Genomic DNA, 27,595 nt, shown 5'->3' with positions numbered 1-27,595 from the left:
GGGTGAGCACATTTTCAGGGGATTTTTTCAAGGCGTTTTAGGTCAATGTGTTTATTCTGTTTGCTGGAAGCAGACGTCTCAATACTGAATTTGTAGATATCTGCTTTCTGCTGCATTCGGCTCTCAGTTTTGAGCACATCTATAATGCAGCCGCTCTGACAGCTGTTCAAGCGCTTCTAGACAGATGAGAGACATTGTGAAATGGACTAGATTGCCCCAAATACCACAATATATCTATTATTAATGCATCTGAATTGGACTGCATAAAACCTAACACATGCGATACTTTGTAATCTTTGCTATTTTAAATGTTGTAATTGTGGTTATTGTGTGTGTGTTTTAGATGTTGCTCATGTAGGGTCTGTCAAGGGTCTGATGAGGGTCTTACAGCAGTCATTTAGATTGACTACACGAATATTGATATTAATCAGTTCATTATTACACCAACATGTGGCATTACGCCGCTGTGCTCAGAGATGTCTGTTTTGCTCTGTGTTGATAAGAAGAACATGATTGTTAATGCTTATATGGATCAAAGGTGCTATTGGCCTAAAATGTTTGAGAAGCACTGCTGTGGAATAAAGATAGAACAGAAAACACTGAGAGAAATAATAGATGCTAAAATATGCAGAGGAGCATTCAACATCAGAATCATAATGCTGGCTATATTTTATATCTGTTCTACAACTATAGTGCACAAAAATATCCAAAGAAACACAATGAAGGTGTTAGTTTGTTTATTTATTGTGTGTGTGTGTGTGTAGTTTTATTCATTTTTATATTTAATATTCATTATTAGTATCATCACACTCTATAACAAGAATCAACAACACATATATCCCAAAGTGCATTGAAGTATTGTCGAGATTTTTATTCCTGGATGTGTGATGAATATTTTAATGCAGATGAAACATGGTTTGTGGGAGTTTCATATTTTAGAGATATCTTTGACTAATGTGAAATAGGTGCATATAATTCTGATATATTTAGAGAGAGGTTCTTCTGATATGCAAAGTTCGTTTTGGTCTTTGTGAATTCTTTGGATTATTATATCCAAAAATATAAAAAGAGCTTTGTTCAGACAGACTTCTTTAAAAATGAATACATAACGTTCTGTTGCTAAGGCTAAGAGGTTAAACCAGTTCATGTAAAACCCTTTCAATCGTTTTTTCAGTGTTAAGTGAATACTGGAACACGTCATTACCTCAAATAAGTAACTCTAACAGTAGTCTTGCTTTATTTATTTATTATCTAAAAGCTCTCTCATTAAAAGTGTGAAGGCCTCTTTTTCTTCATGGCTGGTTTATTTGAGGACCGAGCCTATGGAAGTGTTGTTTCTATAGATGTATTTGATCAGCTCTAGACTCTTACACATGGATAACTGATAGATTGCCATCTGCTGTTGCTGGTGAAGTCATGTGTTTGGTTCATATAGTTTAATCACACAGCAGTGAAAGATGTGGGAACATGTCCAGTTTACTAGATTGGCATTTCTTGAAGGAAATAACATGCTGCTGCAGGACCAGTGTTTGTTTTAGATTTGTTTAGGTTATAGATCTGAGATCTGTAGATGAGAATCAACACACAATGTGGTTTATGTGCCACAATGTTAAAAACATGCGAAAAAGGTCCGGCCAATCACAAAAAAATATACAGATATTACAATGACATCAAATGATGATAGGCATGTTTCAAATGATGTTTAGTGAAGCACTACAAATTTGACAATTGACCATTTGAAATTTAAGAATCAATATTAGTTCATTAAAATAAAAAAATCAATTAAAACAGATTAATCATTATTGTCAGGATGGATGGATGAATGGGTGGTAGATGGATGAATGGGTGGGTGGTTATATGGATTGATAGATGGATGAATGGTAGATGGATGGGTGGGTGGGAGGGTAGATGGATGGATGGATGAATGGATAGAAGGATGGATGGATGGTAGATGTATGGATGGATGGTAGATGGATGAATGGGTGGGTGGGTATATGGATGGATAGATGGATGAATGGGTGGGTTGGTAGATGGATGGATGGGTGATTGGATAGAAGGATGGATGGATGGATGGATGGTAGATGGATGAATGGTTGGGTGGTTATATGGATTGATAGATGGATGAATGGTAGATGGATGGATGGATGGATTGATGGATGGTAAATGGATGAATAGGTGGGTGGTTATATGGATGGATAGATGGATGGATGGATGGAAGGATGGGTGGGTGGGAGGGAGGGTGGATGGATGGATGAATGGATAGAAGGATGGATGGTAGATGTATGGATGGATGGTAGATGGATGAATGGATAGAAGGATGGATGGTAGATGTATGGATGGATGGTAGATGGATGAATGGGTGGATGGTTATATGGATGGATAGATGGATGGATGGATGGATGAATGGATGGATGGATGGATGAATGGATAGAAGGATGGATGGATGGTAGATGGATGAATGGTTGGGTGGTTATATGGATTTATAGATGGATGAATGGTAGATGGATGAATGGGTGGGTGGTTATATGGATGGATAGATGGATGAATGGGTGGGTTGGTAGATGGATGGATGGATGAATGGATAGAAGGATGGATGGTAGATGGATGAATGGTTGGGTGGTTATATAGATGGATAGATGGATGAATGGTAGATGGATGGATGGATGGATGGATGGATAAATGGATAGAAGGATGAATGGTAGATGGATGGATGGGTGGGTTGGTAGATGGATGAGTGGATGGATGGGTGGATGGAAGGATAAACATCTGAATTTCTCTTTTAATTTAAATAAAAAGTTATATGATATCATAGGATATTGCATTATTGCACACTCCCTAAGAGGTTTTCCACACCGTGATATCCTTAAAGGGAGGTTTTGTCTGGTTAAGCCAACATTCAGGGACATTTGTCCACCAGCTACACACACACACACCCCATTATCAGTGAGGTGCAGATGTGGACTGGACTCAGATGTTTAATAGAAGTTCCTGCACAGAAATCTGCTCCATCACAACTCACAAGTTCAAAGTAAGTGTGTGTGTGTGTGTGTGTGCGCGCATGTGTTTGCGATGTAGTGGAAAAAGTGCATGTAGACATGCCTTCCTAATAATGTCAAACCGTTCATGAACCGTCGCCATGTTGAAACATGGTTTGAGTTTCCATGAATCAGACTGCACTTTTCGCCTCAAACTTTGCATTTTCATTTCTCCCAGTGACTCTCTTCCCATAATTCCCAGAGCTGTGAAACATTTCCCTCATGTTTCAGTTCACCCATCAACCTCTGATTTCACCCATCACACTCTTTCCGTTTCTAACCAGAGTTGGTATTATTCTCCAGCCAGTGTTTCGAGCTTTGGTGTTTCTGAGTGTGTTTATTTTAACTGCAGCCTGTTTCTCAGTTGTTGTAATCATATGCATTATTATTGTTTGCATAAACAAACATTCTCATGTAATAACTCATGAACTATTATGTGTTACATGTATTCATATCCTGATTTGATTGTAATCCAGCAGGGTTTGTTTACACACATGCGACTTTGTGCACATCAAACGTGCCGCTCTGGATATTCATTATGTAAATGCGCTAATGAAGTAAAGGCACTTCAAAGGGATTTGCTTATGAATATTCAGAATTGTCTTCTGTCTTTGCTCCCGGCTGCTTTAGGCTGCGCGCGAGTAAGTTCGGACCACATGGCCCCTGACACACTGACTTTATGTTTTTAGACAAGCCAAGAAATGCCCATATGTACGTTATGAATTTCAAAGGAAGTGTAACACACACACACACACACACACCCACACATACACACTCTGAATAAGGCTGTTAACTCGGAGTGCTGTGGAGAAAGGAATAGGCGCTGATATCCAAAGGAAAAGTGAGATATTGGTGACAAATACAAAAAGCAAAAATGTGAAAGACAGAAATATGAGAGGAGCGATTGAACATTTGGTGGAGTATTTGAGTGAGTCACAAGCCAGACATCTGAGAGAAGAGCACTTCACTGATAGCACACGTCGCAGAGACGTCTATCATCTGGATGATGTGTTTTACAGTGTTTGCTCCAATATCTACAACATGTCTCTATATTTGCAAAAAAATATGTTACAGTATCTGTGGCATTACTGTATGTATCTATAAAATATATGTTCTAAAATTTGCAGTAGTGTATGCCCATGCTTTAAAACACAATATCTGCAATATATCTACATATGCTGCAATAGCTGCAATTTGTCTATACATTCTGTAGCTGTTGTTATGTGATAACTTTGACAATCCACAATATGCCACAATATCTGCTATAAGTTGCTATAAACTGTATGTTACTGGAAGAAGTTGCAAAATTGCAGTCATATGCAGCAACATACAGGTACTGCCTACAATGTTGTAATATATTTTGCTACAGTAAGGCATAATACCTGCAATATATGCATTATGTTGCTGCATATCACTGCAATAAGTTGCTATGTCTATCACAATGTGCTGCTACAATAAGGCGCAATGTGTTGCTGTAATACATTGCAACATCTGCAGTAAGTGGCTGTATATTGCTGCAAAAAATCACAATGTTTACAGTGTTGCAAAACATGTTGCTGCTGTAAGCTGCAATATCTGCAATTTGTTGCTGTAATATGTTGCAACATCTGCAGTATTTTGATGCATATTGTTGTGAAAAGTTGCAACTCCAATAATTGTGTGTGCATTTGCGACGCGAATAAAGTCTCATGAACATGTACTGTCTGTACGACTATCTCACATTTTTGAAATGAACTTTCCAAAAATAAATTTGATTTGATTTTAAGGATGTTATAATGTTGTATTATAAAGTAATTTTTTATTTAACAGGGGTAGTAGGCACTTTGGTTGTCCACCTACTGTATGTCACTGTAATAAATATCAGCACATTAATTGACGTGCGTTTTCTTGCAATAGTGAGTTTCTGCAATATTGCAGTTAGTGTTAATTTTGTCATCTTTTTTCAGTTTTAGATTTTTCCTTGTTAGTTGTTATCTTGTTATCATATTTAATCAACCTTATCCTATTTAATTTGTCAAGTTTTAGTCAGCTAAAAGTTTAGTTTAGTTTTAGTAAAGGAAAATCTGAAGTATTTTAGTGTAGTTTTAGTCAGTGAAAACTTGAAATTTTAGTAATAAGATTATTATTAATTAATCGTAAAGCAGTATAATCGTACAGTTATTTAGCAGCCATTTTTAATGTAGTCTTAGTCTTACTCAAATGTAAATTTTAGTTACGTATCATATTTAGTCAACCTTGTCCTGTTTTTGTTTAGTCAAACATTTTTTTATTGTAATTCTCGTTAACGAAATCAACACTAGTTGCATTATTGGATGCTCTATTCCCAATATACACAAAATGACTGTTTGTTGTCACGAAGGTCAATATTAGCAATAATGTCAGACGCATCGCTGTAAATCACAATGTGTAATCTGTTGCTAAAATGTTGGATGTCAGCAAATTCAGCATGTCCTTTTAATCGCCTACTGTTTAGAATGAATGTGCATTAGCTCTTTTCAAATCAGTTTGTCAGATATTTGTACATAAACTTGACCCTGCAAACCTGATTCTCTAGATCACACACTCGTGCTTACTGAGTATCTCTCTCTCGCTCGTGAGAGCTTCACATATTCACAGATGCTGAAGTTGTTGCAGGACTTCATAAAAGTTTGTCTTTCCCGCCTTTACATTCTTGTTCAACGTTCTTCTTTTTTCATTTTCGGCACTGAGCTCGCTCTCTTTCATGGTGGGGCCCAACAGGAAGTGGGTGTGTGTGTTAGTTTAGAGTGGGATGGAGGGAAAGAGGAGGGGAAACAGAGGATGCTGAATAAAATAATAAACAGCTGCCACTGGAGGGAAAGACAGGAGAGAGAGAGAGAGAGAGAGAGCAGGGAAAAGTCAGCAGTCAGAGTAGACCACAGAAGCGGAAAGCTGGCCAGCCAGAGACTTTTAAGACAACTTTTGGAAGTTCTGGAAAGTTCTGCAAGCTGCTTGTGGAGATCTTTACACCTCGAAAGAAAACCTCATCTCAGACCTCCATCTAAACAGATGCTCTTCAAGTGCTGATGTGAAGATCAAGCTGGACTTGTGAAAAAAATCGGACTTGCTTCTGGCCTTTCCACATGCCTAGTTGTGGAGATGTTCTCCTCAAGATCAGACCTCCAGCGCTCTTCTTGGCTCTCTGACTCTGAGTGCGTGTTTTCCACGAGAGAGAGCGAATCGGACAGCCGTGCTGCTCTCCTGCCCTGCCCGTCCACACAGAGCCTCTTTGACACGAGTAATTGAGCACAAACGTTTGCCTGAGGGTCACAGGAACCTGGAGGAACAATACGCTTTCTGTGTGTGTCTGGACTAGAGCGAAAAAGCCATGTGTGCTCGTAGTGAGAACAAGTAAAGCGGGAAAATCATCTTCAGATCACTGAACCAACATTTGGATATTTGGTTGAATCCCTAACACTATCTTCAATCTGCCTCCTGCAGAAGATCCTAAACACTGGGCAAGACTCATCCAACTCTGGAGCATGCGTCTCTCAGCACAAAGCGGCAGAGCTTCGGCACAGGCTCCGCTCCACGCCGCCAGACGTGTGTGTGTGCTCTCCACAGATGTTCCTGCATATGATAAGCTGCGTTATGTGTGTGTGTGGACCCCCAGAGGAGACTGATCCGTTGCCAGATTTCTCTCGGCCGGTGGCATTGTGGAATGTAGCGTGGTAGAGGAAGACGGAGATCATGATGATTGGTCTGAACTTCAGCTTGCAGGAGTTGCTGCAGAAGTTTGAGGAGGTATTTCCAGATTTGATTGTGGAGGAATGGATCAGGGGGTTGGAGACTACATCTGTAGATCATTAGGGATGACACGATGTACATACATTGTGTTTATATACACTCAATTTTAAAATATGATCGTTTGATCATCACTGATGTAAAATACTCAAAAGCTTTAAATCGAACATCTACTCTAAAGAATTTGCTTGGGAATCTCCACTTGGGAGGTTTATCTAGGATGCTGAAAGTTTTCGTCTCTTCCCTCCAGAACACAGTGTGGAGACCCATGAAATCTTCTACCTTCTCCTTAAACCACCAAAACTAAAGCATGAGAAACAAAATAACATGTTTGTGATTGGGACAGTTCACTAAACGCGCTGGACAGTTTCATCTGCTATAAATTGCTTTGAGTGACACAATGACGGGTTTATCACAAAATAATTTTTTAATGAAACAATATACCATTTCCTGACCTGTTAAGAAAGTCCCATTAAGGCTGTTCTGTGAACTGTCCCAATTTTGTCCTCGATCCAGACACTTAAGCTCCGGACGCTGGAGGGGGACGCTACAGCAGGACGTGTACTGTTAGTCACTAACTGTGCAATATCTCATTCAGGAAAGAGAGGTTTCAGAGCATCTCCCACCTGTGTGTGTGTGTGTGTGTGTGTGTGTGTGTGTGTGTTAGTCATTGAGGATGCTTCCACCAACAAACAAGGAAAGGTCAAACATGAAAATGTCATGTTTTTTTCCTTTAACCTGTGTCTCTCCCTTGGGTTTGTGGGTAAGTTTGGTTAAATTAGAGCACGCTGAACGACAGCTCTGGGGAGTCTTTATGATCTAGAAGCAATTATTTAACTTTATTAACGAGAAAAGCTTTTTTATTGCCTCGTTTAATAGGTCAGGCTGCCAGATGAGGGAGTTTTAGTGTGTGTGTGTGTGTGTGTGTGTGGGGCTCGTGCTTGAATTGATCACAGTTAAATATTTCATTAAGAACTATACGAGATGAAGAGCAGAAATGAGATTTCTAGTGCGCTGAGGCTTCAGTCTGCTGGATCTGTGTGTTCATGTGTCATGTGAATTATACAGCTGCTCGCTTGATGCAAATAGCAGTCAAAATGACAATAACCATCCAGAATGGCAAGCTCCGATCTGATTGGCTGACTGACTGTGTTTATTCTGGCCATCGGTTGTTGCTGTTCATCTGGGAAAAATAGTCTTCTTTACCTCAAACCAGACAGCATCTTTTGATGAAGATGTATTTGCTGCGTTTTCCTAAGTTTGTGAGGTCCATGAAGTTTTGTTAAAGACATTTGCTTTGTTTGAGTTTTTTTTTTCTCTCTCAAGTTTAGTTTTTTGTTTTAGAGTTTTTTTTTTTTTTTTTTTTTTTGATGGCAGCTTTGTTTCAGACAGTCTGTTTTGTTTAGATTTTTGTTTTGTTGTTTGAGAACATTCTGTATGTAGTAATGCAGATATACGATATCCAAAAGATCTGTTAGTCCAAGAAAGTGTCTTAGAGTGTAAGAAGTCAGTTCTTGTGTCTTTCACATTCAATTCTATCATAACACTATCTAATCTCTGTGGTGTGTGTTCCAGCAGCCTACAGTTAGCACTGTCGTGTGTGTTCAATGCTGTTCTGGTGGATATTGTGTAAAAGAGTGACAGAGAAAGAGAGAGTTTGTCACGTAGCAGAGTTCACTTTGCAAATTAACTGGAAAAGACCCAAACCTCCTCCTACTGTCCTCTACATGTCGCAATAGTTCCAGCAAGCTTTATTTTCACAAAAAAAAAAAGATATATATATATATATATATATATATATAGCAGTTTATTCTGTTAGAAAAAAAAACCGTCACAGTAACTGCTGATCCAATCGATGTTGATGTCTGATAAATATCCAGAGTAACATTAGACAGGATATCCTGCAGTGGTCTGTAGTGATGAGTACATTTTAAAGACAGTTTGATGTTAGTTTGGTTTTAAACATCATGTACAGTAAGTGCTGATAAATTGTGTTTTTGTCATAGGTTTATGATTGATAAATGTTAAATTGTGATGCTGTGTTATATAAGGAATGAAAACTGACTTCTGAGTTCTACTGAAACTAAATAAACCAAAATTAGACAAAAAATAGACTTATTAGACTTAAGATAATAAATTATCTTAAAGCAAACAAAAGTAAACAAAATAAAGTATTCGTTCATAGCTAGTAATTCTATTGGATGGTGTGAATGACTAGATTATGTGCTCAGTGTCTTCGTGGGTGTGATTAATCTTCAGTTCAGTATGCTGTGTGTGTGTGTGTGTGTGTGTGTGTGTGTGTGGGGTTCAGTATCAGACTGACAGCTTTAATTGTGTGTTTTCCTCTCAGCGGTGTGGAAACGTCTCTGCCTGTCTTTGTTGATTTGTTTATCTTTTCCTTTAACGAATCCACATAATGAAGGTGGTAACAGTGCAATTAAAGCAGTCTCTTCTGTCTCTCTCTCTCTGTGTGTGTGTAGGACATCCAGGCGGAGATCGAGGCTCATAATGATGTCTTCAGGAGTGTGGATGGGAATAAGATGAAGATGGTGAAGGCTCTGGGGAGCTCAGAGGAAGCAGTTTTCCTCCAACAGAGACTGGATGATATGAACCAGCGCTGGAACGACCTGAAGGCCAAATCAGCCAATATACGGTCAGTCACACACACACACACACCTCAAGTAACACTTTAATGTTGAGGTCACTTGAAAACCATCAAACATGTCACTTAGTAAGGGCAGATGGAGCTGTGTTTCACTTCTACCGTCAATTTGAGCAGCTGTGTGAGTGTGTGTGTGTGTGTGTGTGTGAGAACCAACCAAAATGGACAAACAGGAGACTGTGTCTGTGTGTGAGAGAGAGGAAAATGGTGTAATTGTGTTCTAATCTAATTAGGGATTAATTCGTGAACACGTGTAATTACAAGTCTTGCTGATGCATCCATTAATACACACACACACACACACACACACACACCAAGGCTTGACACTTCTTTTTGCCCATGAGTGCTTGAGTTTTTAAGTTGAAAAAATAAGCACACTAATAAATATACACGTAATATTTTTGTTTCAAGCTGTATTTCATGATTCTGCAATTATTTATAGGCCTGCTATAAACTGTATAAACTATATTGGCATAATCTGTTCATTACAGTTATGCATATTTCTGTATAATTATCAATACACTGGGACTTTTATTTTGAAATGTCTGTGCTTTACTGCTTATTCAACATGAATGCTCTAAAACAGTGAGTTTTAAAGAATGCACAACAGCACTGTGTCTCTACTGTGAAATGTGCAGGATTTCTTTATCAGAAGACTTTTTGATAAAATATAATCCTGATATTTTTTTATTTTTTGTTTTAAAGGGGGGGTGAAATGCTCGTTTTCACTCAATATCCTGTTAATCTTGAGTACCTATAGAGTAGTACTGCATCCTTCTTTACTCCAAAAAGTCTTTAGTTTTATTATATTCATAAGAGAAAGATAGCCTGTACCGATTTTTCCCGGAAAAACACGACCGGCTGGAGGCGTGACGTGTGGGCGGAGCTAGGATTTTGTGTTGAGCGAGTCTGGAAGCTGTGACACAGATCCAGAGGCTGAAATTTAACAAGAGTAGCATCAGCAAAGGCTTCTCTATGTGGTATGTACTGAAACTGTATATATTTGCTTAGCGGTTTTGGAAAATTACTAAGTTCCACTTTGTCGTCTTTTTTTTTTTTTTTTTTTTTTTTTTTTTTTTAAAGCTGTAACGTTACATGTTGAAAGTGCAGTTTGATAACAACATCGCATGTTGTTTACTTGATGTGCTTACGCGCCGATAGCTAAGTTAACAACACAGAGATATTTGAAGCAGTTTTACGCACCGCCTGCGGTTCCAACACACGATCGTGACCCTTTTTCGTTGGGATTGCATTATCCTTAAGAAATAAATGATACGCAAATCCGGCGTCAAACTGGGCCTTGTTTGTAAAACAAGCATCTTCGAAATGCAGGGAACAAACAAAAACACTTGCACAACTCCGTTGATGCTCTGTAAAAATAAACTCCATCCACTGGTCCCTTAATGCTGTTTCTCTTTTGGTAATCTGTGCAGGGTTGTCTTGCCCTGGCAACCAAAAACACACTCCTTTTGTGAAATTTCGCGACGCTCTCGCTCTGATCAGTGAAGTCTGTTGTGCTCTCAGTGCTCTGCTATACGGAGCGCGCGCTCTTCCGGCAGAAGTGCCTCAGGACCCATATAAGGAAATTCCGCTCCATCTAACGTCACACAGAGTCATACTCTAAAAAAACTTTCCGAAACTTGTGACAAACCGGAAGGAGTATTTTTGGAACAGAAATACTCCTTCAAACGTACAACTTAATTTTTGAAACTTTGTCCATGTTTAGCATGGGAATCCAACTCTTTAAAGGTGTAAAAAACTCAGTATGCATGAAATAGCATTTCACCCCCCCTTTAATGATCCACAGGGTACTTTTTTTTTTATTTGGGTACATGCTTCTAAACACATTTTAGAGTTCTACCACATCTATTTTAATAGCAAATGTGTACACACACAAACATATATGTATATAAAAAAGCTTCACCTGTTGTTCTCATTCTGTTGGAAGGTTTTCCTGTGTTTGTGGGAGAACCTCATCTTCAGTATTGAGATGTGTATGTGTGTGCAGGACTCATCTGGAGGCCAGTGCTGAGCGCTGGAGCCGGCTTCTGTCAGGCCTGGAGGATCTGGGCCGCTGGATCAGTGTGAAGGACGAGGAGCTGAACAAACAGATGCCCATCGGAGGAGACGTGCCCACAGTGCTGCAGCAGCAGAACCACTGCACGGTGAGAGACGCTCTTCTAATCTCTTTCTTCTCATCAGATCCCGTCTCATCTTTTTCTCAAATCTTTAGTTTCCCATTGTCTCCTCTCCTCTCTCATCTTTCTTTTCTCAAGTTGTCTCCTATCTCACTTTTATATGAGTTACATTCAAATGTTTTCTGGAGCAGCCCTCATCTAACACACTAGATTCATCTCATCAGTTCATTAGTAGAGACTTTAAGACATGAAGTGGATGAGAAAAGGTACAGAGTTGTGAGAAAATATGATGTGTGTCAGATCTGCGTCATTAATAGCAGCCAAATAACCTAATAGCCCAGCTGCTGTGAAGTCTGTTAATCAAAGAAAAAAAGAGGATATCAATAAATTGTGTAGCTTTAAGAATTAATCTATATTTAATTTAGAAAATAGAGTTTGATAGCATCATTCAGTTTCTGTATATTTCCAACTTGCTGACGGAAACAAGGAAAGTATGAATTTTAAATGGCTATAGTCAATGGTTAAATATTAGGAAAAATACTATTTCCTAGAGATGTCAGTATTATATCAGTGGTGCTCTCCTACAGTCATAACAAAAGTTCTAAAAATATATTACAGATTAACTGTTTTTGTGTTGTTTGTACATTTAATTTGATTTGTACATTTAATTCTCATCTCGTCTCGTCTCATCTGTCTCTTCTTGACTTTGTCTTTTTTCTCTTCTCGTCTCATGCTGTACCTTTTTCTCCTATCTTTTTCTCTTAATGTTCTTCATTCTCTCATCTTTGGTCTCTTCTTAGCTTGTCTCCTCTTACATTTAATGTGGTCTCATTACTCTTTCTTTTTTTTCCACATGTCTGTTCACTCGTCTCATCTCACTTCATTTTGTTACCCTTTTTTTCCTCTTAGATCTTTCTCTTCTCAATGTCTCTTCTTCTCTCTCATCTCAAATTGTGCCTTTCTCTTCTCATTCTCATTTCTTCCCATCTAATTTTTGTCCTACTTTGTGTCTCTTTGTTTTCCCATCTTGTCTTCTCTTCTTTACTCTGTTTGACTGGTCTCGTCCTGTCTTGTCTTTCCTCTCTCTTATATCGTTCAGTTCTCATTTGTCTTCTGTCTTCTTTTTTCTCTTAATCATCTTCTTTTGAATGCTCTCCACAATAGTCTTTTTTTCTTGCATCTCTCGTTAGTTTTTCTCGTCTCATCTTGTCTCTGTAAACCCTGTATCATAATGTCTCTTCTCGTCTCGTCTCTCACTTGCCTCTTCTTTCTTTCTTGTCTTGTCTCATGTCATCTCATGGCCATCTTGTTTCCTTTCCTCTTTTTATAGTCCTGTCTCTTCTCCTCACCTCAACAACTGTTGTCTTGTCTTTTGTCTTCTCTGGTCTCATCCGCTGTCTCATTTTGTCTTATTTGTCTCTCCTCTCCATCCTATCATCAGCCTCTTGTCAGATTCTCCTTCAGGAAATCTTGTAGAATCAGAATGAGCTTTATTGCCAGGTATGTTTACACATACGAGAAGTTTGTTTTCGTGACAGAAGCTCCACAGTGCAACAGAATGACAGCGACAGAACAAAAAACACAATAAGGAATAAAAAATACAAAAAAAATAGAAATAGGTAGGTAAGGAATGACAATATACAAATTGACAATGTATGGCAGGTATATAACAATGAGCAGTTATGTATGTACAGGTATATTATGTGCAAAAAATTTAAGTGTACGCTAAGTATGTGTGTTAGATAAATAAGTGTATGTGTATATAAATGTAAATAGCGTTGTGTTCCACAGTTATTATCAGCTGTTCATAAGATGGATTGCCTGAGGGAAGAAACTGTTCCTGTGTCTGGTCGTTCTGGTTATCAGAGCTCTGTAGCGTCGACCAGATGGCAACGGTTCAAAGAGGGAGTGTGCTGGATGTGAGGGCTCCAGAGTAGGGCTGTCAAAAAAAAAAAAAAAAACTGCAAATAAATATGATACAAATTCAAATTATATTCGAATTTAAAATGCATAATTTCAGTTAGGGTGAAGAAAAGCTTTTGGCTTCTCTCCTGAGGCCACAAGAGGGCGCATTGGGCAAAATATTACTAACGCAGGTTTATTTAAAGCATAGGAAAATATGACTGTGAAAAAGTGCATAAATTTTAAAATAATATTTATAAACCATTTATAATTAAGTAGCTTAAAGAACTATAAACAAAACACCATCATGTGTGCATGCATATTTTAATATAAAGGGCCAGTCACACAGAGTACATTTTTCATTTAAACATGAGAGGCAGTGGGATGGGGAGAAACCCAACATAAAGTCTCTAGATATGTTTTTGAAAAAAATTTAACCCACCCTAATTTTACATGGCTTTCTTAACATGCTGCTCTGTTGTGCGAGATGCGAGTGCAACGGTGACAGAAGATGTCCCTCTCTAGAAAATTAGTGAAATGTGTGTTCTGTGTGAATGGTTTGGTTTTAGTTTTGACGTAAACAAGATCTTTCTTTTCACATTATATTTTTCCGCAATATTTTGAATGAACATAGCAGTAGCACTGCATCTAGTTGCTTCAAATGTATAGGTTAACAAAAACATTATAATGCAATGACACTTATATTCTCATTGCATCTCGTGTGCCACTGATAAAGGCCAAAGTATAATTTGACCATTCGCATCCGCGCACCATCCGCATTATGTAATTTCGTCATCAAGAGGGCTTGCGGACAGCCACGCAACAGTCCACGGGGTCTCAAAAAGTGCCTGCACGCTGACGGGGTGTGCGGCTGTCAAAGCAGTGCTTGCGGAAGAGTGTGTGTGTGTGTGTGTGTGTGTGTGTGTGTGTGTGTGTGTGTGTGAAACGAAACAAAACTCGGAATGTGAAGTTTACCCGGGGTGGGCCTTAAAGCAACCTCCTTGACGGATACCTAAAATTTTAATGCAACTTTTTTGTATTTGAATGTGGATTTTCGACGAATATTTGAAATTCAAAGTTTTTTTGACAGCCCTAGTCCAGAGTGATTTTGACAGCCCTTTTGCTCACTCTGGATAAGTACGGTACTTGAATAGATGGGAGGGTTGAACCGATGATTCGCTCAGCAGTCCGGACTACCCTCTGTAGTCTTCTGAGGTCAGATTTAGAAGCTGAGCTGAACCAGACAGTTACTGAAGTGCAGATGATGGATTCAATGATGGCGGAGTAGAACTGTTTCAGTAGCTCCTGTGGCAGGTTAAACTTCCTCAGATGGCGAAGTACAACCTCTGATCGGCCTTTTTCACGATGGAGTCAATGTGAATGTCCTACTTCAGGTCCTGAGAGATAGTGGTTCCCAGGAACCTGGTTGACTGTGCTGTTCATGATGGTGAATGGGGGGAGAGCAGGGGGGTTTCTTACATGATCATCTCCACTGTTTTGAGGGTGTTAAGCTCCAGGTTGTTGAGAGTGGACCAGACAGCCAGCTCTTTAACCTCCTGTCTGTAAGCAGACTTGTCACCGTCCTGAATGAGGCCGATGAGTGTGGTGTCGTCTGCAAATTTCAGGAGCTTGACAGAAGGGTCCTAGGACGTGCAATCATTAGTGTACAGGGAGAAAAGCAGTGGGGAGAGGACACAGCCCTGGGGAGCTCCGGTGCTGATTGTACGGGTGCTGGATGTGTATTTTCCCAGCCTCACTAGCTGCTGCCTGTCTGTCAGGAAGCTGTTGATCCACTGACAGACGGAGGTGGGCACGGAGAGCTGAGTTATTTGGGCAGGAGGTGTTTATGCTCCTCAGCTAAATGATTATATTGGGTCTTTATATTGTAATCATGTGTCATATAGTGTATGTGTACAGTGTGTCACTCACCTTACAAATGACCAAATGTGTCATTAACCACCTGTGTGATAATGACAGTAATCAAGATAATAGCAGTCCTGAGCTGCACAATCAGAGCGTTTACACGTTTCTTACCTTTACCCGAACACATTTTAATCAGTGTTTGACTGACCCGGGGTCACATATAAGTCTTTAAAAGTTTACATACACAGATCCAGAAGAGCATTTTGTATGTGTTTTATGTGTTTCTGCTGTATGATGCAGGGATACCAGACAAAACACCGCAGGGAATTATGGGAAGGTGGCAGGAAGGTTGAAACCGTAACGAGGCTGTGGCAGTTTGGTTATGCTCGCTCTCTCTTTCTCAGACAGTTTGACTAATGATTCTCTGGAGCGAAGAGAAAGATTGCCCCCCATTTTGACTTTCTCTCCCTCTGTCTCTCTCCACCTCATCTATTTTTTGGGCTCTTATAATAGATTGTCTTTGAGCCGGCTGCCCTGGTAAGAGCTTTAGCCGCGTGGGTACAAAACGGCAGGACTTTTGAACACGTCACGGCTGATTAGTGTGCCGTGCCACCCGGGCGACCAGGATAAAGCGCCCCAGAACACGAGATGGAAGTGGAAATGAATAATTTGTGTGAGGTCTGAGAGACATAGAAGAGCCGAACGCATTGTCTGTCTGAAAACTTTCACTGATAAAGACACTGAGCCAGTTAAAGAGACACAGGATGACCTTTATTCCAAGATTAATTGAGTGTAATGAGCCCTTTAAATGAAATGAGTCCATTTTGAGAAGGTGATTTGTAAAGTACATTTTTGTTTGACTTTTAATATTTAAGTGGTAACTGCATTGTGCCATCTCCAGCTAAATTAAAATATCTTATTTAACATATCAATAAGCATGATAGGCTGGGATGTAATTATGCCTTTAAACAGTAACAGGGTTGACACTTTTACAGTTTAATTTGACATCAAAGGCATGAAACTATAAGGAGCTTAATAGAAAAGGAAACATTCTTGAAGACTTTCATTTTCATTTATCAGCTCTTATTTAATTGTAATTTATTTAAGTTTATTTGAGTATTTTAGGTTATGTTTGTTTGTTTATTTGTATGTTTATTTATATTTCAACTAAAATATATACATTCTACACTACCAGTCAGAAGATTTTGGAGGGATTTTGTGTGGCGGGTGTCTATTAGCATAACCATGTGATTTCTCCACAGCATTCGTTTGATTATTGGCCATAAAGAGTACTTGAGGACAGTGGCTCTAAATTTCTCTCGGCCTTATGTCTCAGTAATAGTGTTTATTAATCACACATCTAATTATCCAATAGAAGAGCCTCCTTTATTGCTGCTATAATTAAAACTATCAATCACCGTTTTTTTGGAAAGTCCTGCGAGCGGGAGAGTGTGTGTTATTCTCAGTTTTACTGATAAAAGCTGAAATGTGTAAAGCTTGTGACCGTTACAAGGACAAATGATTCATGTGATACCAGACACTCTTTTTATCAAACTTTAATAGGATAAATCAAACACAAATTTCAGTTGTCCTCATTTGCCCAAATATCATTAAAAACTTTCAGTGGAACATAAAAGAAATTTAGTCAGATGTCTGTACCGCTGTTTTCCATTCAGTGACCAGAAAGGACAGAACAGCACTATAAAAGTATCATAAAGTAGTCCATAAGTCCTCTGAAGCAATATAATAGTTTAATGTGAAGAACAGACTGAAATTTATAAGCGCATGGTTCCTAATTTCTCATGGAGCTCTTATATAAGCACTATCATGCTGCATTAGTCACATCACTGTAAGGTTTTTAGTCCAGGCACACAGAAAAAAAAAAGTAATGACCTTAAAAAAAGTTGGAAAGCGTTTTTGCAGTGATTGCGGTTACTTTGCCGGCTGAGCTCTGTTCAATAATGGCGACGTCTGTGTGATTTATTCTGATCGTTTGGGTCTTGGATCCTCCGAGTGTTAAATAAGAGACAGATTAAAGCCTTAAACCTTCCTCTAACCTGAGACAGGAAAGAATGACCTCACTATTACTAATAAGAATGGCTCTGAAGATCCTTTTGTGTTGAAATAGAGAGATACTTGAGCGCTGACAGTCTCGTCACCTGACAGGAGTTGTGTCTCTCTTAGTCTCCATCAAGACATAAGCTGAAGTTTGCCTCTCAGCTATTGATTTCAATTTACACGCATTTTAAATTCATCGGATGCTAGTTGTCTGATATTTTAGGACCTGAGCAGATACTGAGTCATTGCAGAGGCCTACGACTTTCCAGATTTGATTTGTGCGAAAGCCTTTTGCCCTCTCTCTCTGCTTCTCCTAATTGAAAGCATTCAAAGCAGATTGTGTTCTAGCTGATAAAAGCATCTATTGACCGAGCAGACTGAAATGTGGCTTGCCTTCTAGAAGCAGTCTTAAGAGAGCCGTGTGTTTCAGGACAGAAACAAGACAAGAGTCTGAGCAGAAAGTGTGAATATATACTTCATGAGCCCGTGCTGTCGGGAACTTAAGGACATGAGCTGGAGCAGTTTTTAAAAGAATTAGAAATCATTTAGTCCGTGGTCATACAGGATAGTCTTCTTTATCCATTATGTTCCAGGTTGAATGCAGTTTAAGCTATTTGCCACAGAGAATGGTTTTCTCTGAAAATGAATTTATCTAGAATAACTAGAGTAATTCGTACCATTTGCATGTTGGTAACACATTTAAGGGCCAATTGTCAGGTATTTCTATTTTTTAATGACTCATTTTTCTACAATTAATCCAGTATAAATGCTTAAACAAAAGCATCCAGACATCTGCTCCTCAGACAGTCATGTTACATGTATGTGCTTTACTGTAAAGATACATTTTCTGCTTGTTTTCCTTAAAGCAAGTGACAACTGTACTGAACCGGGTACAGTCTGACTTCTAAACACGATGTCCATTTAGCTCAATTAAAAAGTGAGGGTGATGTCATTCTGAAGAAAGCAGCAGCAAAGATAATTATTGTTGCTGTGTGTTGCTATGGCGATAAGTGGCACTTTGGCACCACTCCAGCATCTTAAACCTGAGCTTCAGTCTGTCAAGGGCATCCTCCCCAAAAACAAGCCTCGAGGATGTCTTGGCTGGAGCTGAGCCATTAGAGCGCTTGTTTGGGAGTCTTTAAAAGGTGTTCAGGATGTGTTTGCCATTTGATGGTTTTGAGTGGTCTTTCGCTCCAGGCACTGAGGTTATTCATTATGTGAATGTACGAGCTTTTGTGTTTGGCTGTTTGTGTGTGTCAGAAGTGTTTTAAGAGCTCGGGAAGAGCACTGATGATAGTTTGCCGCTTTTTGGCTTTAAACGTGGAAACAGTCATCATCTTTGTGAAAGAAAGGGATGGAAGACATCGATTTTTTTCGATGTTGAAGGTTGTTTACTAAAGCATGTTTCAGCTGCATCTTAAAGAGAGCGTTTGCTCAAAAAATGTAATTCTCATGATTTGTTCACTTCGTGTTGTTCCAGACCCATATCAACTAAACACAACTGAAGGTATTTTTAGTGGAACGTAAAATGAGCTTTCTGTTCTTCCAAAGTAAGTCCACGCAGCCCTTCAAACTTAAAAAAAAAAGACATTTAAAAAAATTATCCTGATGAATTTAGATGTTTAATAGAAGTCTACTGAAGGCAAACAATGACTTTAATAGAACAGTCTGGCATATATTTGCATATTTTGCTATTTGTTTATTTGAAGTATTATGTTTAATTAGAAATAAGAACGTTTAACCAGAAGAGGACTTTTGTTTTGTTATTGGAAGAGCCAGGATTAAGGCATGATTAGGGCTGGCCGATATATATATATATATATATATATAAAAAATGATATCTCGATATTGTCACAATTTTTACGATATTTGATATATATCTCGATATATTTGCATTTGCATTTAAATAATGAAAAAAAACATGATTTTCTTTTGCCCATAAAAAAAAACAAAAAAACTATTTAGATTAAACAGCTTATTTAAGCAGTTAAAAAAATCTAGACCAAGAGATCACTTACTGCTTTTTATTAAATGAATACATGTCGGTCTATATGTAACTGAAGCAGTGCAAATTAAGTACAGAAAGTGCATTCTGTCAACTTTTTAGTGGATGCAATTTACAATTTATACTATGCAACTGGGATACGTATTTTATTTTAATTTTTTTAACAATTTTTTAAGCTAAGAACACAAGTCTGTCAACTGTCTGCGGTTTTAAGAGAAGCTCAGTGGCATGAAACTATGTTCCTACTGACATTAAAAACCCTCTTAGATGGGGAGCTAGTTGCTGAAGCACATAGCTATTTCTTATATATAAATATATATAAACGAATACCAAAGACTTTTGCATTCTCTCTGTCTATATTATGGAAACTGGTAAACATATCTGTGAAATTCCCCAATAGTAATTCCAATTGGCCATAGTCTATGTTTCTCTATTCAAACATCAGCGGTCGAGTAAGTGCATTTATTTTGCGATCACAAATGCAAACAATACAGTTGAGATCTCATGACAGAACACAGACTGGCTGAATGACGCTTTCATTAGATCGCTCAATTCCTGCTTGTTAGTGTTTTCAGATTATCGTCGGCGGCTCTTCCGCAATGAGGAGGGAGCACGTGCGCATGGTTGCCAGATTGCTTAAAATAAGCAAACACCGGGCAGAAAATGTATCCTTGTAACAGTGGAGCTCTGATTCGGAGATTTAAACTCTTGTTATCTGGCAACCACTATCATTAAGCTCTCGTAGTAGAGGGGCGTAGAGCAGTTACAGGTTCCTGTTTTGGACACTCGGCGCGTTCTTTTGGGAAAGTATGCTTGAATTAGAAATATTCGATATTCCCGATATATTAAAATTTTACATCGTCGTCAAAATTATTCCGATACTATCGCTTATATTCGATATATCGCCCAGCTCTAGGCATGATCACATTATGGGCTCATTGGACAATGGGAAGTTGTTTGAAAAGGCAGACAAATTACAACCACATAATCTGTATTTGATTATCTTTTTTAATGTTTGGGATTTGGAATGAATGATGGTGGGTTTTCTTATTTTTGATTGGAAGAGTTTTCTTGTTTCTTATTTTTGAACGAGTTCAAAGTGCTTAAACTCACAGAAATGGCCCAAGGGTAAAAGTTCACTACACATTTTAGATTTGATTCAATTAAGGCTTATATTCACAAATAAACATTGATCAGTGAGCTCATCAAGTATGGTAAATGGAAGCTCAAACAACCTTAATGTTCAAGAACAGGCTTCACTGGTTACATCTCAAGTACGATTGACCTTCTGTTTGCCATATTTGAGGTGCTCAATAGGTGCACTTTGTTCAGTGTTTATTTCATTAATCTTTATGTGAATCTCTCTCATTCATATAGATCACTTTTATGGATTACTTTTATCGATGGTTGTTTTGAAGCGTAAGGGTTTTGTTGTAATGAACTTTCAATGGAGGAAAACCATTTGTTTTTCGAAGATGAATGAATGTCTTATGGGAATGGCATGAGGGCAAGTAAATAACGATATCAGTTTTGGGGGAATGATCCATTTAACTAAACTGTATAATTAAAGTGTTTAAGGTTATAGCCTACTGTTAAACCATTTCAATTACCTATCATTGGGGAGGTTGAAAGAAAAGTGAGAAACATGGAGAAATGCAAAAACAAAACAAACAAAAAACTACTCGAGATGAAAATAACATGTTATTAATGGTCTTGTTTGCTCAAAAATGAAAATCTAAAAAAGTCAGTGGGGATGAACAATTGTTTGGTTACACAAAACGTCTTTTTCTTGTTCAGCAGAAGAAAGAAGCTTGTACAGATTTGCTCAGAATTCAAATTTTTAGGTGAACTAACCCTTTCAGAGGTGATTCAAAGTGCAGCTGTTTACAGTTTTTGAGGAAAGTCACAGCTCGACATATTAATAGTGAGTGCAGATATGTGTATGTAGTATATTTACCGTTTTAATTCTGTATCTCTGCTCATTTGTGATGCTCTGATTTGACCTCATATGTGTCTCTTTCTTCGTCTTACTCTAATCTTTATGATTTTTTAATATCGGTCCTTAAAATCTCCATAATGCTGTTTAATGGAGCGCTCCTCTTCATGGGCCTCTAATGTGCGGCTGGTGCTCACCACGTTTACTGTAGCAGGATGTAATTAAAAGGCTTATCACTTCCTCCGGCTCAGTTTAACGACCGTTTCAGAAGTGTGGGATGGTGCCGTGACCCTGCCCTCCAGTCGAGCCTGAGGGGCCAACTATCAGAGGAATGGTAATCCAGTTTTCCTCTCCGCAGAGATTTGGCTGTTCATTTAATTGTGTGTGTAGCGCTACAGAAGTCCTGCACTGCCGGAAGGCAAGAATTAGTTTTGTTGGAGTTTGAGGACGGCTATTAGTTTGGCTAATTTGTGTGTGACCCTGCAGAAATGCATCGTTTGACCTCGGAGATCGTGTTTGCAGTTTCCCTTTAGTGTCCTTTTTATATGTGCATCCTATCAATCTTTCACTGCCCTTGTTCTCACCTTTTCTCGATCACTTTGTTTTTCCCTTTGTTCTCAATGATCTCCTGCTCACACACAAACGTACTCACTCTCAGATGGAGAGCTGGCTTACATAAGCAAAGATATACCATCAGATAATGACAGACTGTGATAGACCTAATGGAGAAAAAAAGCCTGATTAACAGAATGAAATTCAAACTAAAGTAGTCGGGCAAATCTTAATCTTTCCATTCATAGTCCATTCATTCATCCATCGATCTATCTTTTTATTTCTCTCTATTAATTGGTCGACTGTTTTCTTAATGACCGTTGTTTTCCCACTCATTTCTTTGGTTTCTACTGATTTCTATAATGAAGCTCTGTTTTTGAGTGATTGACAGGTTGTGATGTGATGTTGATGGATGTGTTTTCAGGCTCTGAGGGCGGAGCTTAAGGCGCGTGAGAATTTAGTTCTCAGCACTTTGGATCAGGCACATATGTTTCTGGCCGACCAGCCAATCGAAGGACCCGAAGAGCCACGCAAAAACCTGCAACCCAAAACCGGTGAGAGACCCTCATTTCTTCATCCTGCTACCCTCCCATGCATTTAATGGAAATAAAAGTAGTCTTGACAACAGTGTTTGAAAAAGTTACTTTTTAAAGAAAAGCACCACAACATTGCGTTACTCCCTAAAAAGCAATTAATTATTTAACTTATTTTTTTCTAAAGTAATACTTTATTTTACTTTGTCTTTACTTTTGAAATCTGTAAATTGTTTTTTGAAAGAAAATTAAATTTTTGGCAAAAAAAATAATAAAAAAAATAACACCAAACACCTTTTCACACCAAAAGTAAAATGAATAAGCGTCAGGCTGAAGAAAATGTAAATATAAAAGTGCTGCCATTCTGGATTGCATGAAGAACACTCTTTAGAAATGAAAAAATAAACAAAAATCAAATCTTATGTTTATCTAAAGTAGTGCTGTTAAACAAGTAATCGTGATTAATCACATCCAAAATAAACGTTTTTGTTTACATAGTGTGTGTACTGTGTATATTTATTATGTATATATAAATACAAAAACATGCATGTATATATTAAAGAAAAATGGTATGTTTATATATTATATATATATATATATATATATATATATATATATATATATATATATATATATATATATATATATATATATATATATATTAGGGCCGGGACTCGATTAAAAAAAATTATCTAATTAATTAGAGGCTTTGTAATTAATTAATCGAAATTAATTGCATTTTAATCGAATATAAATATTTGACCTGAGAACAGTGAGAAGTAATTTTTTTCATATGGATTTATAGTATACCATTGAATAATGACTGAATACATAAGCTTAAGCAACAAAATATTGTTTATTTTTGTTCAACCAAGTCTAGCAGACCAGTGCAATTTTTGCCATGAAGTGTAGTAATAGCATATTTAGAAACAATTTAGAAATAGTACATTTCAGAAATTCAGGAATCTTATAGGTGCTGGAACCTTCTGTAAAGTGTTTTTAAGTAAAACACAATACTGTCAATTACATTCAGAACATTGGAAACACTGACTATTAGAAAACATCTCTCTGATGCTTCAGAGGCCATAACATACTAAGTCCAACTCTCAATAACCTTGGCCAAAACAATAAAGAGTTCAACATAAACTGTTGCACCAACAAAATAATACATAGTTCAACATAAAGTGTAAAGTCCACGCTAGCTGCTATATGTTTTGCGTTGAGGTGATACTCGAGGTTCGATCATGTGCTACGGTGATGTGCGAACGCTAGTTGGTGCTCCAGTATAATCGGTCCCGCCGAAACTCATCCAGTGAGAAACGTTCCGCAGTGCAAAAATAAGTTATTAAAAACGCGGGAATTTTTTTTCTGTAATTAATTAATCTTAGTTAACGCATTATTTTTTGTGTAATTAATTAATATCAATTAACGCGTTAAAGTCCCGGCCTACATGTACAAACATTTTATATATATATATATATATATATATATATATATATATATATATATATATATATATATATATATATATATATATATAAAATGTTTGTACATGTAAATATTTTTTAAATATATACTGAATGTGAGTGTATATTTATATTTACATTGTAAACAAACACAGTACACACTCATATATTATCTAAACAAAAACATTTATTTTGGATACGATTACCCGTGATTAATCGTTTGGGAGCACTAATCTAAAGTCATTTTTGTTATTAGTATGATTGAATTGATCATTAAAGGTCGACAGGAAAATAATGGTTAATAAAGTGGGATTAAATACATAAAGGATGTCTGTGCTATTAACAAACTTAATTATTGCAAGTCTGCATCATATTCTGAGTTCGCATCTCATTGTTTTTTTTAAGTGAGCATGTGAGCTTAGTAAATACGTTCACATTTGGTCTAGACCTACAGTAACATCATGTTCACACAGCGCACACAATACAGGAGAGCTGTCAGTCAGTAAATGAGAGCAAACCAACTGGAGTTACATATTTGAAAAAAAAGTAATGTTTCTTTACTAGTTAACCTGAAAAAAGTAATCAGATTACATAACTCAGATTACTTGCTTTACCAAAGTGATGTGCTTTGTGAAGTAAACATTCTGCACATAAAAGCACCTCTGCAGAAGAAATTCTTCAGAAACTTAGACCAGTCTGAGAATATCTCCCTCTCTCTCTCTCTCACACACACACACACACCAGAGGCCAGCAGAGTTTATTTTGACACTCTCTAAGGGATGCTCTTTGATGTAAGTGACTCTCTGATAAGTCGGACACCTCCTGTCAACACGCTCTTAACTGCAGTATCTGATGTCTGGAAAGTTCCACCGCTCTCTGGACACTTCCGCTGGGACCCGCTTGAAAAGCTAATTTAGGACAAACGTCAGATACCACTTATCAGATAGAAAGAGAGCTGTGTGTGGATGTGTGTACGCATGCGCGTGCATTTCAGCAGGCGTTTAGGAGTGTGTGTGTGTGTGTGTGTGTGTGTGTGTGAATGCCCAGTGAAACCGGGTTAATTGGCAGATCAGAGACTGCAGGCTATTTCCACTTTTCAGCGTCCTGAAGCTCAATGTTCTCCGTCTTTCAGAAAACGCCAAAGTCATCTAGAGCATAAAGTGTTTGCTAAGGCAAGCAGAACTCTTATTCTGCTCGTACTGAGGCTTTATAAAACTCACGATTGTGAGAAATGTCAGAATTGCGACTTTAAGTGTTCTGACCATGTAACTTATAACTATGAAAAGTCACAATTATGTTATTTAATATTTTTTTACCACAAATTTCACTTTCACATTTACTCCTCCTGCTCTCAGCTGTGTTCAGAAGGGCAGTGTTTTCTGTTCTCTCTTCACAAGTCTCACTCCGAGCACCTAGAGCAATCTCACATGCCTCCACCAGTCCTTGAGCGATCTCTGCACTTCCATTTTCTCTTATCCCTGCGATCAACGCACAGAGCTGAGCTATCTGAACCGATAACCAGCTCACGTGCTCTGCCGCTCGGTGAAAACGCACAGCGGGAGCGGCTTACCCAGATAAAATCATACACCACTAACGTTCACGCAAATGCGTGTTTTCCAAATTGAACTGTATGTTTTAAAATGTAAAGCAATCTGTTCCAGCGCTCGTCATCTAATGAGCATAAACAAGCCGCTGCCACACCGTCACTTTCATTTCCATTCAACCCCTGGATCTTAATTGAATTTCAAACCTTTCCAGAAATGCTTGAATGCATTTGAATTGTAAATTGATTCTCATTCGGCTGAAGCAGAAATATAAAGATGAAAGATAGAAGTGAGCCTTTGCCGAATGGAGAAATCAGGCCTGCCGTTAGTGATGATGACATTACCTAAAGTGTCTTCTCACGTCCTCAAAAAGCCTGGAAGCCGAATGAAAGAGCAGATGTTAATGCTGTAGCCCTGCCTGTAGACATGCCCTGGGCTCTTTCTAAATCACCCGAACATCTGCCTCCTGTCGTCTGTAAACCTCTCTCTATTTAGCTCATTAGTTAAATGTTTCATTAGTAAACACTTTCTTAAGTGACCGTGCACTGAGCATATCTTCTGCACATTCTGCTCATTCGCAATGTGAAACGTCAAGTTGTGGTCATATTGATAAATGTGAGATGCACAAAAACAGGCTGTTTATATTAGTCTGTTCTTAACCGCTAACACTTTAGCATAGTGAGCAGATCTCACTATTACCTAGTTGGTTATTAGCATGCCTATTATTAACATAACGGCTGTTTACTAGTGCTCATAAAGCATATATTCTGCATGAGCATATTCTCCGTCCCTAATCCTAACCAATACCTAAACTTAACAACTACTGCACTAACTATTTATAAGCAGCAAATGAGTAGTTTTTGAGGCGAATGTCGTAGTTAATGGTTTGTTTATAGCAAGCATTGACCCTTAAAATAAAGTGTGACCCTAAAACCTAGTAAGCTTCACACAGAATTTTAGGGATAGTACAGTAGGCGTATCCCAAATGCAAAGGATGTTCCAGAGAGTTTGCCGTAATATTATACTGTCTTTTCTGATATGATGGGATCCAATCAACAAGTAGTATGTCTGGCTGTACAGCCAATCAGACGTGTGTAGACAGACTCTATTTGCAATGCACTGCTGTCTCGCACTCGCACAAACTGGATGAGTACACATCAGATTTAATCAAAATTAAACCTATTTAACATTATCAAATGTGACTGATACAATCTTTGTCATCGAATACTTGTTCACAGTTTAAATGTTCTGGTTTCCTTAAATTTATTTGTAAGATATGAGGTAAACTGTTAAAGTCACACACAATTATGCTTGAAAATCAGTGGTGTAAAACAGGGGTGGGTGATATACTGTATACCGGTAGAACTTTTCACTTTTGTAACTTTTATTTAGGCTATAAGTCTATAGTTCGGCCTTGTTTTAAAAGACATTTTTAAAATTTTCAATAGGAGTAGCCTAAGCTAATATCCAATATTTTATCCTCACCACGCGTCAGTCATGCTGTGATGCACTATGAAGTTATTGTGGATTATTATTATTATTAGACACCATGTTAGAGTAAAATAGCTTTCTCCTAGCTACTTGTATGCCTAATTAATGGAGCCCTCAGCAGTTCAGTCTCTTCAGTTCAGCAGCAGCAGCTCGTATAGGCATTCAGTCATCCAGATTTTCTCAGCAGCAGCATGCACAGCATTTCTGTGTTCATATTTAAGACAACTGCATCTATATAAAGTCATTGTAGAGTCTTGCTCAAGACCATCTTGGATTGAACATGCATTTGTTAATGATGTGTTTATACAAAGCAAAAATGATTGCTCTTAATATGCAATATAATTTTTTTTTAATTATCAAAATAAGTGAGCAGCTGCTTTTGAGCGCAGAATTAGACCTGGGAATATGACACCACAACTACAGGGTGAACAGTGATTTATTCTTTCGCCAAAAATTTTGTTCGCTTATTAAGAAGTTAAAAGTAAGTATTTACATTACAGTAACACTGATATACCTTAATGGAAAAAAACAAATATATAAAAAATAGAACAAATTTCAGACTCTTGAAATCCGCCAGAGCCTGAGTCAGGTGGTTGCTGGGGGTTAATTCATCTATCAGCCTGAAGTGTGATTACTGTTTGTTAATGA

At 38.0% G+C, this 27,595-nt stretch overlaps 1 protein-coding gene across 10 annotated transcripts in view; it reads left to right on the top strand.

The window, feature by feature from the left end:
• Positions 1 to 27,595, top strand: part of utrn (utrophin) — a 194,496-nt gene that overhangs the window by 107,169 nt on the left and 59,732 nt on the right. For 9 of the 10 annotated variants that reach the window (XM_026199164.1, XM_026199166.1, XM_026199167.1 and 6 more), the window contains 3 exons: positions 9,278 to 9,450; positions 11,468 to 11,624; positions 22,338 to 22,467. In XM_026199164.1, coding sequence (XP_026054949.1) covers positions 9,278 to 9,450; positions 11,468 to 11,624; positions 22,338 to 22,467 — 460 coding nt within the window. Of the gene's footprint in view, positions 1 to 5,905; positions 6,798 to 9,277; positions 9,451 to 11,467; positions 11,625 to 22,337; positions 22,468 to 27,595 lie in introns of those variants that run through there. The other variant, XM_026199172.1, reaches the window with a different exon arrangement.

The sequence above is a fragment of the Carassius auratus genome, chromosome 23 (assembly GCF_003368295.1).
Source record: "Carassius auratus strain Wakin chromosome 23, ASM336829v1, whole genome shotgun sequence".
NCBI lineage: Eukaryota > Metazoa > Chordata > Actinopteri > Cypriniformes > Cyprinidae > Carassius > Carassius auratus.
This window is presented reverse-complemented; position numbering and strand designations above follow the sequence as displayed.